A 16,235-nucleotide genomic window follows, 5' to 3' on the forward strand; every position below is an offset into this window, starting at 1 on the left:
ACCGGCGGGCGGCGCGGCCGCCCGGTCGGCGAGCAGCGGCAGCGGAGCCAGGGGATCTCCCGCCGCCGGCGCCGCCGCCGCCGCGGTGGGGGCGCCATCGCCGTCGCCGTCGCCGCCCCCGACGCCTTCGGCGCCGCCACCCGCCCACACTGGCCTGGTGCAGCTGCTGAATGAGGTTTGCTGCTGATTGGCTTTTACGGTGTGCTGCAGCCCGCTAACCAGGACGTGTTGCTGTGGGGCAAGAGCCCCACCATCCTTCAGCGCCTGGCGGAGGTTCCCTTTCCGTACTTCGTGGAGCAGCAGCTGTATCAGGTACTAGTTAGTGCATGGAAGGGTGTCTGGGCTCTGGGACCACGAACATCAACATTTGAGGGTGGCGAGGGTTGGGTCGGCGTCCCAACGCCGCACACACATGCACACACACACTCTCTCGCTCACTCCATGCATGGCATCAGCACCCATCCGACCCGTTCATCTACGCACCCACGTCTGCGTTTGCGTGTGTGTGTATGTATGTGTGTGCCTGCGTGTGTTGTTGCAGGTGCTGATGCCGACGCTGCTGTCCGTGTGCTACGGAAGTGAGCGCGCGTGTGCCACCCTTGCCCAACACATGGATCTGTACCTGCTGAGGAGCTATGTGGAGGTGAGTGGGTGGGGCTATCCTGCTAGGAAATGAAAACAACGGCCATACGGAGGGCACAGAACGGAGCATACGGCATATGGAGCATTCGGAGGCATACATTGCATCCATACGGAGAGCACAGAAGAACTGTTCAGCGCAAGGCTGATAAGGGGGGCATTTCGGCGCTCTCGGTGATTCCGCAAGTGTTAGGGACAGTTTTGGAGGTGCTGACAATGCTTACATAGAGTGATGTTCCTGGTGGCAGCGCCCACAACGCACATTTCACCCCAGCATTCTGGCCCTGTCATGCCGTTACGCCATCTGCCTACCTATCTGTCAGTCCGCCTGTCTATCTGTCTGCCTGCCTGCTTGCCTGCCTGCCTGCCTGGCTATCTGCTGGCGCGCAGACCATGATTCGACAGTTCCATTTGAATTCGTTGACGACAACAACATTGGAGGCCGGTGACTGGGCCCACCAGCGCCGGCAGCGTGGAGCTGGTTTCCCCGGAGAGCAAAAAGAGCTGGAGGAGGAGCAGCAGCAGCGGGGAGAAGCACCCAGCGCGACAGACATGATCTCCGGGTCATCTGCTTCTGTTTATGTCGCTTCTGCTTCTGAACGTAACCAGGTCGAAGGATCGTCGTCGTCGTCGTCGACGTCGTCGTCGTCATCGTCATCGTCGGCACCACGGCAACACTCGGTTGCTGTTGCTTCCGCAGGGGCTGTGGCGGCGGGCGGTACCGGCCCCCTCTCCCCCCGAAGACAGCTCCTGCAGGACCTACCCACGTCTGCGCTGGGAATGCCAGACAGTAGCGCTCCTAGAGGCAACAGCGGCGGCGGGAATGCCGTTCAGAGCCTGAGCATTGTTGAGCATGGCTCGCAGCGCACTGCAGCGCAAACGGGGTCGCCGGCCGGCGCCGGGGTAGCGTGGGGTGATGATGCGTTTGTGCTTCCTTCGCCGACGGCGGGCCGCTACAGCCTGCCGCAGCGCTTTCCGCTGGAGCTACTGCCACAGGTGCTGGCCTTCCTGGAGCGGCAGATGCCGGGCGCGGCAGAGCGCGTGGGGTCAGCGGAGTCGTCGCTGGCGGCGGCGGTAGCTGCCGCTGCAGCGGTTGGACGCCTGACGGCTGCGCCGCCGCCTCAGCTGTCGGCAGCGCCGTTGGCGATACTGGCGGGTACGGACGGAGGCGGCGGTTGTACTAAGGCGGCATCCAAGAAGCGCGCAGTAGGGACTACCGCCGCGGCTGCCGCCGCCGACGCCGCTAGTGGTGGCAGCGGCGGCGGTGCACCGTGCCCGTTTGCGATGGGGGATGTACGGCCGGTTGTCACCGTCGTGATGGCGCCATGTGCGGAGATGCCAGCGGAGGCTTCGATGGAGGGGGGGAACAGGACGGGGACCAGGGCTGGGGCGGCAGCGGCGACGATGGGGCCTGCAGGCGGGCATGGGACGCAACAAGGGACTCTGTCAACTCCTGATAGCAAGGCTGGGGCAGGCGCGGCCGCGGACGTGGCAGGCGGCAGCGGCGCCGCCGCGGCGGAGTCGCCGACACCAAGCTCCGGAACCGGCACCGGTGGTGCGGGCGCAGGCGGGACAGGCAGCAGCGGCAGAGCGGGTAGCAGCGCCGGCAGCTTTGGATACAGCCATCACGTCCGACGGTTCTTAGATGCTTCGGATGTGCCCGTGCCGTTCGCGGTGGGGGCTTTTCGGCGGCATAGGATCTTCGAGGCGGCTGCGGCGGCAGCCGTGGCGGAGGTTAGCGGCGGCGGTGGCGGCAGCGGCAGCATGGACGCGAACAACTGCGCGCGGTCGTACGTTTCAGAGTTGAGCTTTGGCGGCTATCTTACACCGTCGCTGCAGGGCGACTCCAGGGAGGGCGATCCCCAGTCGCCGGGCGAGGACGAGCGGATGGCGCTGGATGAGTTTGACCTGGAGCAGTACGAGCAGCAGCGCTTGGATGAGCAGCAGCACCTGGACGAGCAGGACGTGCTACTGTTGGACGAGCCACCCATTGACTGCGGTGCCGGCGGCTGCCGCAAAGCGAACGCAGCGGCGGCATCTGCGATCCGCAAACCGGCGGGTTGTCATGGGGGCGGCGATAGCGGCGAAACGGAGCAGGGAGGCGAAAGTCCGCCCGATTTGGGGGCAGGGCTGCTGGCTGCAAAGAAGGCGAACGGACGGGGGGCAACTGGGACAGGAGAATCTGGATCGCCATTAAGAACCGGACAAGCAGGCCAGGAAGATGACGAGGGGTCAGCGGGCGTTGTTATGGATGCGTGGTGGAGGCGGATCGGCTACGAGTTTAGCAGTGTGGGCGACGGCAGCGACAGCGAGTTGTCTACGGGCGAGGGTGACGAAGAGTAAGGGCCTTCCTTGCACGATAGGAGCTGCTTCCATCTCTCATGTTGTGGGCTGGGCAGGAGTTGCTGGTTTGCGTGGTGTTCTGTGGGTACATACTAATGGTCCGTGTAGTTTCTTTCGTCCCGTACTGGGCTTTTGATTTGCGAGCACTGCGAAGCTGCGGTTCAGATGTTACGTTAAGTTATTGGTATTATTTTGCTACCATAGCTCATGTATATACAACCTACTAATTTGCGCATTGCAAGGACGTGGTCAACGTATGAAGGTTGACCTTAAGGTTGAGTCGCGACTGGAATGGCTTCTGATGTAAGTGGAATAGTTAGTTTCAACGTAGGTGGTCAAACGTTTACAACTGTAAGGGAGACGCTTTTAAAGGAAGCCAATTCGCGACTCGCATTGATAGCGCGGGGCCTGCTTGCGGCTGTGCGTGATCCAGCTACCGGGGCATATGTTTTGGATCGGGACCCAAAATACTTCCAGCTTATTTTGAACTGGCTACGGGACGGCTGGTGCTCACTGCCTCGGTCTCAAGATGCGCGACGAGAGCTTTTACAGGAGGTTCGCTACTACCAGGTATGCGTTCAAATCCTTTTTGGAGCTTCATATCCAGAGTATCAGCATGCCTAAATTCGCTAACCGGCTTCAACCGGGCGCAGCTGACAACCTTCGAGGGATGGTTACGGACCCAGGAGCTGTTGTCAGAAACGGGGCCGCATTCGACCCAAGATATCTTGTCCTTAGAGGTGTGGGTTCGCTGGGGCTCTCAGGAGCTGTGAGTGCGTCATATCAGGGGGCTAAGCACCGAGGGGTTAACAGACATTTGCATGCACTGGTAATCGGGTAGCAGGCCATTCGGGCCATCTGGGGGAGTCTATCCGGTGTATTACAGCATTGCAGCGAATGATAACGAGCAAGGAACCCGGTATAATGCTATCCGGGATGGAGGATTTCGTTTTAAGGCTTTAGCAGTACACGATGTCGGCCGTGCTGGACAACACTAAAATTCCCGTTTCGATTTCCGTCTAGGCGCACCTACCTGATCCAAGTGCGCAAGCGCTTCGCCGTTTGCTTCTTTGATCTGACGAATAATCGACAGCAAAACCAAATCTGTTGTACTAGTAGCTTCTGTACGGCCGTATCCTCTGTCCACTCCCTTTCCTGTCCCAACGGCGTATATCCCCTTGGTTTCTCGCAGAGCCCACAGCGGCGCGGCCCTATCCACTTTACGCACCAGCCGCCACAGGTATCATACGCAGTAGGACCGCCGCCTTACATCCCCTACAGTCCCTTCCAGCCCTATGGCTCGCCCAGCACAGCCGTGCCAGCGCCCCCGTCACCGCCACGTTCCGCGGCGGCTATGGGGCCGATGGCTCCAGGCCGCAGCGCTGCTGCCGCGGCGTGGATGAGCAGCGGACCTACCTCCCATGGCGCCGCTGCCGCCAGCACCGCGCCGTCCTCGCACCTGCACCTCCATAGCTCCTCGCTGGGTCCCGGATCTCCCGCCGCGACGGGGACATCCTTGCCGTACGGTGCGCAGGCGGGTGGGGTTGGTAATGGCAGTACAAACGGAGGCGGTGGCGGAGGGCCCGTCAGCACCGTGATGGCCTCACTGCGGGAGGCTTTCCTGGCGGCGACGGCACCGCAGCGACCCGCACCGCATGTGGCGCCATACAGCCTGCCGACGGCGGTGCGTCCGTCTTATATAGCGCCAAGGAGTGAAAGTGTGGAAGGTCATGGCGAAGAAATTGCTGGGCTTCACCGGGCTCGGAAGATATAGCTGAGGTCCTGGTTCCCTGCTGGGATGGTTCGTGGGCGGTTAAAGGGAAGGCCGGAACGGCGTAGGTGTGGCTGTTGCGCCTTCCTCATGCGATGTATCGTGGCAGAGGTGGAGGGAGGAGGTGCGGATAAGAATAGGCCACCCTACCGGTATATGGGATGGGTGGGAGGCATGGAGGGAGGCCACCGGACCCCAATACTTGTGCGTACCTTCCATACCATGTTTTCAACATGCATGTGCGTCAGTGGGCTCGGGCCTTGGCATGCGCCTTTTCACACGTGCGGCGCGTAGCAGTGCTGAAGGTGGGGTGTGAGAACCAGAACCGCGCTTCCTCTCGCCCTCACGTCTTCATTACCCTACATTGTGTACGTTATTATGACTTGACCACCAACCCCCAGGCGGACGACTCAGTTAGCTGGACCAGCAAGTACCTAAAAGGTAATGAGCAGCTGCGGGACCTGGTCAACACGTTACTGGAGCTGGCTTTCCTGGCCCCTCACAGGTGGGTAGGTAGGTAGATGGGTGTGGAAGTGGGGATGGAAGTTGCAAGTGGGATGGGTATTAGGGGCTGCGCGACGTGAAGAGTTCTGACTGACGGGTGCCGTGATGTAGCGGTCCCGTGGGGCTATAGAGGTAAAAGGAGGCTGACCCAAAATAGCTTAACCATTTTTACCGGGTCCTGTCCGTGGCGTGTTTCCTCCTCATTCCGGAAACCCCGTACACGTGGCGCTGGAAGAAAGGCTAATAAGAAGGTACAGAGGGGCAAGTCGAGTTCTTATGCTTGGATTCGGAAGAGAAACAGGAGAACACCCTTCCTATCCAATTTCTCCTATCCAATTTCCTGGCGGAAGGAGCCAGGACAAGCACATATTTCGGAGCATATAGCGCGATGCGATCCTTTCATGGGGAGACAGAGAGCGAAATGCGTGTCCGCCGGGGGGGGATAATCCTCCCCTCCATCCTTCTATCCATCCCTCCATCCTTCGGGTCCGCGGCCGCCGCAGGGCCCTTAATTCCGGCAAGGTGCACCTGAGCATCAGCGTGGCTTGTAGTCACAGCTCCGAGACCAGCCTGGTGGCGAACAAGGAAGACTACCAGCGGACCAAATTGCTGGTGGGTGAAACCTAGCTAAAGGGAGGGAAGTGGTTTCGGGGAATGTGCGTGGTTTTTTGCCCGGAAAGCGTTGGTTACCGCTGGTGAGGTACCTGGGAAGCCGTTGGATTGTTAGTTCGTTTCTGATAGCTTTGGGCATGGGGTTTCCTGCGATCCGTATCTGTTAGGTTCGCGTTAGGTTGTGCATGTGCTCACACGCCTCTACCACTACCCTTAACGTGCAGGAGCTGCGAGTGAAGGCCCTGGGATGGGCCTTCGAGCTTACGCTGCGGCCTAGCAGCGAGGTCGTACTTTGGGACAAGTACGGCGGTGTGGCGTCGGCCGTACAGGTACGGTGGCCCATAGCAAGGATTCCCCGCACATCTTTGCGCACCCAGACACCGAACGGATGCTGCTTCAACCTTCTCACGTCTCTGGGGTTTCATGCATGTAAGGGGAATTTGGCGTTCCACGTATCTCAGCCTCGCGAACTATGATGATGCCCTGTATAGGCCTGCTACAGCCACCTGGCTGGGGCATACGACCACGGGCGTTCGTAGAGCCCTACGGTCCGTGTAAGCAGCGCAGCTCCGCGTTGCAGCCCCAAACCGCCCTATTTCCGCCTACACCCTTGCTTTTGGTTGCTGCGGTCTTCAGGACAACTGGTTCGTACTGGGCGCCATCCTCAAGGACCAGTTTGGAATTCTGATGGAGGAGGACACCATCGCCCGTCCAGCCTGCATGGCTTGCCGCCGTACCTGCCTTGCAATTACCCTCAATAAGATCTACTGATTTGGCCCCAGCAGACGTTTGCCCATCGTGCAACGTGTGTAAGAGCGGCAATACCTGGGAAAGAATGAGAATTCTTGCATGCACGTGCACGTGGATAACGGCGGTCGACACCGTGGTGGCCTGGCTGCGGCACACGGCTTGAAGGGTGAGCAAGCATCAGCGAGCAGAAGGATCGGTCTCGAGGGTGGGGTTTATTGCTGCTGGGTGCTGCAACCCTGCTGGCGCGGGACTACTACTGGTCCTGGCTCTGAAGTTGCTACGGTGCAGAACGCGGCTGGGAAGGAAAGGGAAGGTTGTGACTGACCAGGACTGACCTTGTTGGAGAATTCACCGTAGCGTCTTTGATCGCATCTGCTGAAAGAAAGCTATGTAAGAGAAATTTTATTCATCTTCATCTTAGCCAGATTCATTTTCATCTATGTCAGGCTTTTGCTTGGACTCGGCATCAGGGGAGACCTCCCCTGCTCTGCATCGCCGGCCTTCTTGTGACCTAGCACTGATTTAGCTGGCCATGAATTTATTGTTGAGGCCCATTACTTCGATAACATGCATGCTAGCACTCGCCATGACAAGGGAGATCGTACGTGCTGATGCAAGTACGACATCCGTCGGGGATCATTGATGCAGGGTATGGCGACTTGCGAGGCTCGCGCATGAGGGTTATACTTTTTATTGTATGGTATCCGTCGGAAAGGGCGCTGTGATCAAATCAACAGGTTTGCTTCCGCACGTGGCGGATAAGGCGTGATTGAGCCAAGCGGGCCAATCCTCATCTGTACAAGTCCCAAGTGGAACGATCCGAGGTTAATTTGCAACTCCTACCTAGGAGACCCTCCTTTAAAAAGGAGTCATCCGACGATTCAGTTTTTCGATACCCCAACCCGCAAATACCGCGCAGGTCCCTCGAGGTACCAAACCTCTGGACCGGTCAAAACAGCCCTAGGCAGGCCAGCGGCAGCTTTTAGACCGTTTCAATAAGCCTAACTGAGAGAGTCTGAAATCGATTAGTTTGGCACGACCGTGCAGGAATAGAACAAAAAGTCCATGCGGTTATCGCATTGTGCCGGCTGCAAACATCCAGTCATCGCACCTGCATGCGATACATGGCTAGGAGCATACATACAAACGCACACGCACAAATAATCCTAACATATCGTCCGGCGCCAATTGAGGTGCGGGGGACTGCGCCTTTACGGCACATGCCTTGCCTCCTGACACCGACGATGGACATGCATACGTGCATAACTGCACACACGCTGCCCGCACATGCTGCTTCACGTTGCATTGCTCTCGGCTGCTGCTACTGCTCCCTTCCATCCAGTCACCAGCTTTTCAGCTGCACCTCTCCAGTATGCCGCTCTGCACCCACATCACCAGACCGCCTCAATGCGGCCGCTGTCCGTTGCCACCGTTGCCCCGTATGCACTTCGTTTAGGCACCGCTCCCCAGGAACACTCTCCAGGTCACCGCACCATTTTTAACGTGTTTCTTTTTCACTGACAATTCCATCCCGAGCTGGCCAAACCCTCTATCGACAGCCACACCCCTCAAGCCATGGCCGCATTGGGCGGCTCACCCGTCGCTGCTCTCGAATGCATTGTTGTCTGACGTTGCCGTGGGAGTACCCTGAGCGCATCACCTGTGGCTGTTCGGTGTCTTACGCTGACCCAAAGCCGCACGTAAACCGCGTTCAAGCACCAGGTCTGCCTGTCACCCGCTTTCAGCGTCATCCGAAGAGCCCATGTCCATTCACGTATCCTGTAGCGACTCCACCGACCCGCTAGAGACCAACAGCAGCGCGCATTAGGCGCACGGGAGGTAGAGCAGCAGGCCACGACATGTTCAGTACGTTCAATTCTTAGTATCAGGATCAATCAAATCTCTCAGCGCCCTCACAGGTAGCCATCGAGCTTGTCCTGCCGTTCCGCATCTTCGTTAAAGCCGTTGACGCCCTTGATGAAGAGGAAGCCTGCAAAAGATCGGATCCGGAACATGGACGACTGAGCTAGGGAGGATGTCAGGAGCCAGAACTCCGGGAACCCCGGAAAGGATGACCGGGGTGCACTTGGTCGCACGCGGATGTAGGAAACTGGACCGTATGGTGGAAAGTGTATTCGACTTGGCAGAACGGCACGAAGTAATCAGGCCGAACCAAGGATTGATGTTTGTCGAAGTGGAGTGCTCTCACCGGCGGTTGGGAAGCCGGTCACCGCGAAGAAAAGTAGGATTGGTGCCCACAAGGGGTTGTCGGGAGGCAAGACACCAAAGACGGGGTTCCGGTCAACGAACTCAAAAATCGATCCCACGGCTGCGATTGCTGTGAATATTGAGAAGAGGAGGTATAGCGGCCACGGGAGCCCCGAGCTGCCCTGCTGGGCTTGAAGCTCGCGCTCTTTCTCCCGGCGAATCCATGGTGGAAGCTCCTCGTCCTCGGTTACCTATCAAGGACAACGAGAAAGGGATGTTAAGATGTTTCTGATTGTTCATAAATTTCAATTGCAAAGGCTTTTCATTCAAGGGCCGCACCGGCTTAGGAGATGACCGTTGTTCCGGCTGAGCAGAAGGGATGAATCCAGCAACAGGGCGACCGCCAATACCTCTAGATCTCCCTATAAATACTGGCACGCTCCAAGAGCTTTTTGTTGATTGCCGCAGGCCACACCGCGCACTGGCATTTGTGAGTTGAAGCATATTTGACGATGAAAAGAAAAACTAAAAGCTGGCGATTAGGATCGGCATGCCAGCGCTTTGTGTGGCTAAGGGACCATCAGGTTTCCATTTTACAGATACCCGTACGGCATCGCTGGTTCCTGGGTGGTTCCTGGTTCTTTCCAAGGAGCAAACGGCGAAGGATTTCGGGAACGCCCAACTTGTAGTCATACTGCAATCCAGTATTTCGCTTTTACTCGTTTTCGAAGGAGGCATTGGAAAAGCCAAAGCTGCAACGTGCACCACCCGCAACTACACCAGCCCTAACCGTGCCAAGGTCTGGTCCCTGTTGAAACTTATTAAAATTTATACGCCTCGAGGCTTTGATTTCTAAACTGAATAGGGAACGATGCAGAGCGTGTCAGGTTGCCATGAGCAAGTGAGCCTTCGGCAATCACAGAACACAAGGCCAAGCCAATTTACGTGGCTTAGAGGTCAATACCCTCGTCAAATAGATCGTCTTATAGTGCACACATCGTCGCCCAGTAATGGTGTTCCATCAACAGCGCCATCGGCATCCACGTCCACGCGAAAGGACTACAGTGTCAGTCTCTTCGGTAAGTCCCAGGTAGATAATATCATCATCAACACACCTCCTTAGGACTGGGGCAGCCAGGGTAGCGCCTGACAGGCGTTGGTTTTGCAACCTGGACCCGAAGAGCCTTGCCTTCGCTATCGCCCTACGAGATAATCCTTATCGTCTTGCCATCAGATGCTCTCAAGTTCAATGGACCAGCTCCGGAGCTAGTCAACGGCCGGCTGGCGATGGTTGGGCTGGTGTCAGGGGCATGGGAGGAGGCTCACACAGGGCTGACACTGGCACAGCAGGCGGCGCAGCTGCCGCTATCAGATCTGCTGCTGCTGGTGCTGTGGGTGTACGCGTCGCTGGTGCCCATACTCAAAGGGGCCAAGATGGAGGCATTTGGTGAGTCGAGGACGATCTGAATTACAGGTCGGGAAATGCAGGGGCTTGTGGGCCAGGGCCCGGCCGTAGGAGAATGCGATTGTTACAGTGACCTCGTGTCAGCAGGCGGGCACTGACGAGCGTCCAGGCAGCGCATGAATCCATGTTCCCGACGGCCGTTATATATCTGAAGTATCTTTACCGACCAGGAAGTCAATGGCGTTATGTCCCGGCCACAGAAGCACTTCGCATTAATTTAGCTTCCGATCTTTTGCAGCGCCGTCATTGCTAGGCAACTGTGGCTGCCGGGGAAGGGCGAAAGTTTAGCTACAGTGGGTCGGCCGTACGGGTCATGAGGCGGCTCGCAAGCGAGCAAGCGTACTACACAGTTAAATCGCACAGTTATCGCAGGGCAAGCCCGTTCCGACATCCGTTTTCTCGTCATATGTTTGCCGCACGTTACTATGAGAGAAGGTCAAAGAGGCGTTTAGAAATGATCTATCATGAGGTAAACTGTTCAGGTGCGCTGCATTATCTGCTGATGCTGCCGAGGTTGCGGCGCCGCGGGATCTCCCTTGTCTCCAGCTCCTTTTTTCGTCTGACCAGGGTTTTCGACCAGCGGCCACAAGATTTGTGGGTTCTGTAACAATGATCATTGCTCGGTAGCGGACCCTAACGGGATTTTCTTTCCCCTGTTCCCAAGAGTTTCTGATTTAGTACGCCTCCGTTTCTTTCTCCTCCATTCCGCAGGCTGGTTCACGCCGCGCGCCGAGATCACCAACGGGCGGGCAGCCATGCTCGGCATCGCAGTGCTGCTGTTTCTAGAGGAAAAGGCGGGGGTGCCGTTCTTCTGAACAAATGTTTGGAGAACGTTTTTCCGACGCGGGTGCCGTATTCGTATCCGTGCCGTGTTTCTACAGGACCGTCTTGTGTGGTTCGGCGCATGCGCCCTTAACCCTTAGGCTCCAGTGCGAAGGAGAGGGCAGTAAATTGTGGCGGTGCAATTGTATAGTGTAATGTACGCCTTTGCGATATGGCATACATTTATACGCTTACCAACTGATTTGCTAGGCAACAGCTATGTTTCATGATTTGGCTGCGTGGGATAGATGGATATGTCCGTATGTGACTGGCTCCTGATTTGCTGGTCGCTGATTGTGAGTAGCGTTGCGGTTTTTGTTGTGGTTAATCCGTCTATGTCCGACATCAGAAGTCTTGCTGGATGGCTGCTTGGCTCTTTAGTCTCATATGGCAGATGTCTCGGGACGCTGGTTGTATTTGGTACGGCACACCATCGTCTGACGAGCAATGTTATGGTAACCAAAACTGCAGTGTGAAGGTGGGGTATTGGTTTGCGTTGACGGGCTAGCTTTGGGTAGACGTTAGGCATTACAAGTTGCATTGGCCGTACCGGCCAGTAACATGTGTCTCCCCGCAAAGGACGTCCGTCAAGGGGCGCACAGCTAACTATTACGCCAAGCTTTGGGTAGCCGGGTCGGTCAGGACACTGCAGTCCTCATTCATTTAGAAATGATCTTCATCCCACGGTCATCTGGTTTCAGCAACGCTGTCCATGTAAGCTTCTTTGGCGTGCAATACTAGGGGGTTTGCATTGCTGACATACTGGCCCTCTCTGTTGTATCACCACCATAGTAGTGAGAACAAGGCAGCAGTTGGGCTGTACATGGAATGCAGCATAACCTTCCGCCCTGACAATATCAGAATCTACCACGGCTTAACAGTAGCAAAAGCTTGCTACTCACCATTGTTCCCATCTCTGCCCGACGGACGGTGCAAAGCCGGCTGGGAAAATTGGCTCAAGCGAGTGTCGACATGGCGGGCGTAGGCAACGACCATGGTCGGGACATTCAGCTCCCCGGAATGCTCTTCCTCAGCCTCAGCCTCGAACGCGCACATTACACTTGCTAGCAGCGCCGAGGGCGTGGGTCCACCGCTGCCGTAGCCGCCGCCGCCGCACCTCGCTTCCGCCGCCGCTACAGCAACTGCAGCTACGGCAGATGTACAAGCAGCAGCGGCCGCAGCTGAAGCGGCGGCGCCCGCTAGCGACGAGGTTTCAAATTCACTCGCAGTACTGGCTGTAGCAGCGACAATAGCAGTAGTTCTGTGCTCCCGTCTCCCTTAACCGTCTTCTCGTGGCTCTGACTCTGACGTACTTGCTAACCGTGCTTGGAATAGTAGAGACGGGAAGCGGGGAGACCGGCTGCCATGGCCCTTACACTGCAGGAGAACTCAGCCTCAGCCAACCACGGCCGCGCGACTGCGGCTCACCAGCCGCCACACGACTACTGCGCGGCCGACCAACACACCCCTACGGGGCAACACGCGCGCGACAGAACAGCACAAGACGCGAGCCCAAGGACCGCCCAAAAGCCACCTGAACGAGACTCACACACCGCGACCGAACTACCAAAGAAAAAAAGGGGGGCCTGGACTGAACCAGGAACGAGCCCTAGCTCCCCAAGGCCGCAGTGCGGAGCTAGAAAGACGTAAACCTCGATGAAGAAACCCTCCCCTCTGTCGACTCGCCGACTTTCCAGCCGCCCCTCAGTGGGCGTCTGCCGCTGGCCCGCCGCTGGCCGAGCCCGGGGTGGAGTTGTCTGCAATTGACCAGCATTAAGGAAAAGGGGTGGTTGGAAGCGAGGGGGTAACCAACGAAGACCAAGGGGGAAGGTGGGTAGGGAATAGTTAACTGCAAGCTGAAGCTCTACTGAGTGAAAGGCAGAATGCCTGCAACGAAGGAGCTGAAGCGTGATATACTCGCCACTCGAATACGGTTGTACGACAGTCGCACAGAACCAGACTTAGAGGCTCCGATCGCTTCGCTCCGTCGCATCTAAGTCAACAACAATGGCCGACGGTTGCAATGTCGCCTCAGCAGGCATCACCAGGGGGAGACCTGGTGAGCTGCCCTGCACGACAGTGGCACCTAATCCTGGTTCCGCGTGGCGTGGCCAGTGTGTGTGGATGTTTTTTGTATGTGTGCGTGTATGTGTGTGTGCAGGCGGCACTCCGCGGCAGCAGCTGAACGGCGAGGGAGGATTACCTTATCGACGGCAAGATCACCGGGGCCCTGACGCTGCTGCTGCCCCAATTACTCGACACAATAATATCGGGCTTCGTTGTTAGATGAAGTGTGTTGTGACGTTGGGGGGCTGTGAGCCTGTGACAGTGTCAACGTGACAAACGAACTAGTTTGTTTCTGCGGAGGTCGCCTTCGCGTCATTCGTCCATTCTTTTCAGCCGCAGCTTACGAACGCACGTTCCACACCAACCCTTTCCAAGACTGCACGACGCGATTCGGCTAGGCACTTAAGGTCCGTGCGCTCTCATGGCGGCCGTCCATTTCCCCGCTAGCCAGTGCGAACGGCCCTCGCACTTCCCATACACCGCCCAGAAACCCAACCCTAAGTCCCCGAGGCCCCCGAGGGACCATCGCGGCAGCGCCCGACAACGAACCAAACCTACGGGAGTACTTGGGTTAATATGCAAGGGTTCCTGTTCATGCGCGGTCTTTGACGAAGCTTCTGAGCCGTATTATGTCATTCTCGGGGGCCGCCATACCGACAGCCCGTCTAGCGTGTCTTCCATGTGGATGTGGAGCTCACGTGGCGTCGATTCGCTTTCAATATGCCAGTAACTGTTCCTGCCGGGCTGGGTTCATCCTCGATAACGGGAAGACAGTTGAGTGGCGGCTTCTTGCGGTCAGGGGCGGCACGTCACTGCTGCAGGAGCGGCACGTCACTGCTGTTTTGTAGGCAAGGTTACATGGAAACGCTACCTGGATGGTGCGGCTTCTACAGCAGCCCCTCCCAGCACCTGGCCGTATTCATCGTCAGATTACGCGAAACGGAAGGGTCTGATAAAGTTTCATGCTAGTACCGCTTCAAGCACAAACGAGCCGTGCGCTGGCTTGTGTTCCTGTCAAGGATATCGTGCATGCTAGGGGCTGGCTGGATGTCCGTGGCCGCAACCAAATGCCTTACCCGTCCTAGAGATTGGAGAGGTGAGAGCTGGATCCGCCGTTGTTTGCGTGTGCGGAGCGGTTGTACCGTTGGCGTGACCAACGGCCTCATTAGGTAATACCAAGCACAATTAGTATAGCGCTGTAGACACACGGCCCAAATAGTTAATGATTGCACCTAACTATAATGTTTCTGGACATGTGGTATTTAACGTTACGATGAGCGTTGTTGAATAAGGCACCGTACGGCGTCCTCAACCGTACATTTCCGAAAGTAACCCGAGTGAGGGCCAAGATGAACAACTGTACAACTAATAGCCCTGCATACGACTTTCTACTCTTTCGGAGCAGGGTGAAGGCAGGTTCAAGATACGCGAGGAGAAATGCAGCGAGCATCTTTTTCCATTTTGCGAAGCTATGCTAACAGCACGTTTGGTCTTGAGGCATCAGCACAGCGAGCAGCTGCAGTTGGATCCCTCATCAGCGGGGCTGGTTCTTGCTCGGCTTTGCCTACGCCTGCTGTCAACCGCCCCTCGCTTCTCTCTGGCTTAAAAATTTCGGACGCGTGCTGTCAAAATGCCGTTCGATTTGCTGGCGACTACAAGCCTGCTGTGCCAGGGAACGCCATCGACAATTGGAACACGCTTCGTGCCTCCTTTGACAAGGAGCGGAAAAACTCGCTGGGAGGCAACTACTATCTAAATGTTCTTGTGATGGGCTTTGCATACTGGCTGAACGAGGCTTACTACTTTCCTCCGCGCACCCTATACATCGGGGCCCTCGTTTTCTTCTGCTTGTACGTGCGCAAAGGGTTCTTCAGCACGCCATTGGCGTACAAGAACGACTACTAAACTCACATGAGGCGGCAAGGGCTAGCAAGGCCCCCGCCGGAGTGTCAGGGAGGTCGTTGCTTATCTTCGGTAGCTTGTAGCTTGTAGATGGTGCTTACCGTCCTGGCGATGTGCCACGTACGAAATGTGGATGATACGCTGTGGCGTGATATTGCTCAGGAATAAGCGTCTTTTGGGGGACTGGGAACAGAGCACACTCATGTGTTTTGGAAGGTGGGTCGAGGTGGAACGTTGATCGCAGGCTTATCACGTGTGTTACATCTGGATAAGGCAGGCTAACGGCCAATTGTAACTGTCGTGCTCAACTGGGCACATGAGCTTTGGACCTTTATTGCATCCCTCTCCTTTCACACAGGCCTTGTGCTTGCTGTCATACGTGTCTATCCAGGCTACCTCGCTCATGCTCATGCGCTCGTGTTTATGCATCAGTCGTTCAACCTACCGACAGTAGGCACTGCCACAGGGCTACTCCGCAATAGGCTACTAATTGTTGCATAAGCCGTCCCGCAGTGTTTGAGGCGTCTCTCAACGCCCTCTCCTACGGCCAGTCACAGGCCGCAGCCAGTTCAAAACCTGGGTACCGAATCAGGGTCCACTTCTGTTATCAACGGCCCCAAAAGAAAGCCCCAACTTTCCCCAGCTTTCTGTACAAAAGGTCCCGCCACTTCAAGCCGCAGCCATCTCATGGGTCTATGTGTAGACATCTATCAACTGCTACCCCAAAGGCGGCTACGTACGCTAACACGTAACCCCCCTATCCCCCACCATGCAAAACGTTATCATGCCAAGGTCACAGTAAAAAGCCGATCACGCCGAGATGCGTAGTGACCTGGTCATCAAGTTTGCATGCAGGGAACAATAAGATTCTCCAAAAAAGTTCTTCCATGTGCCGAGGACACACACACACACACACACACACACACACACACACACACACACACACGGGTGCGGACACCAAAATGCGCTCGCATATGCGTGCCGCTCGGCAGCTGATAATGATAAGGATGATAACAAGAACAGTAATAACGATTGTGGCAAAACAATGTCACGTCACGTACAAAAGCAGCGCGCGGGCGCACATCTCGGTGGCAGCGGAAGTGCCGCTACTGTCAGCTGCTAGGTGATTGAAGGATAAAAAAGGAAGCACAT

General features: G+C 56.7%; 2 protein-coding genes across 2 annotated transcripts in view; one reads left to right on the forward strand and one right to left on the reverse strand.

Moving 5' to 3' along the window:
• Positions 1 to 6,640, forward strand: part of VOLCADRAFT_89878 (uncharacterized protein) — a gene marked incomplete at both ends in the record, with an annotated part of 19,070 nt that extends 12,430 nt beyond the window's left edge. The window contains 8 exons of the mRNA XM_002949384.1: positions 211 to 318; positions 542 to 643; positions 1,030 to 2,978; positions 4,456 to 4,666; positions 5,155 to 5,258; positions 5,761 to 5,869; positions 6,094 to 6,198; positions 6,506 to 6,640. Coding sequence (XP_002949430.1) covers positions 211 to 318; positions 542 to 643; positions 1,030 to 2,978; positions 4,456 to 4,666; positions 5,155 to 5,258; positions 5,761 to 5,869; positions 6,094 to 6,198; positions 6,506 to 6,640 — 2,823 coding nt within the window. The remainder of the gene's footprint in view (positions 1 to 210; positions 319 to 541; positions 644 to 1,029; positions 2,979 to 4,455; positions 4,667 to 5,154; positions 5,259 to 5,760; positions 5,870 to 6,093; positions 6,199 to 6,505) is intronic.
• A 1,892-nt stretch (positions 6,641 to 8,532) lies between these two features.
• Positions 8,533 to 10,670, reverse strand: VOLCADRAFT_104324 (uncharacterized protein; the record flags this gene model as incomplete). Its single annotated transcript, XM_002949488.1, has 5 exons — positions 10,593 to 10,670; positions 9,651 to 9,863; positions 9,167 to 9,495; positions 8,829 to 9,078; positions 8,533 to 8,609 (listed from the first exon to the last, which is right to left on the reverse strand). Exons 3-5 carry the CDS (start codon positions 9,329 to 9,331, stop codon positions 8,533 to 8,535), a joined length of 492 nt encoding a protein of 163 aa, XP_002949534.1. The 5' UTR covers positions 9,332 to 9,495; positions 9,651 to 9,863; positions 10,593 to 10,670.
• Between the last annotated feature and the right edge of the window lie 5,565 nt (positions 10,671 to 16,235).

The sequence above is a fragment of the Volvox carteri genome (assembly GCF_000143455.1).
Source record: "Volvox carteri f. nagariensis unplaced genomic scaffold VOLCAscaffold_14, whole genome shotgun sequence".
In the NCBI taxonomy this organism is placed as follows: domain Eukaryota; kingdom Viridiplantae; phylum Chlorophyta; class Chlorophyceae; order Chlamydomonadales; family Volvocaceae; genus Volvox; species Volvox carteri.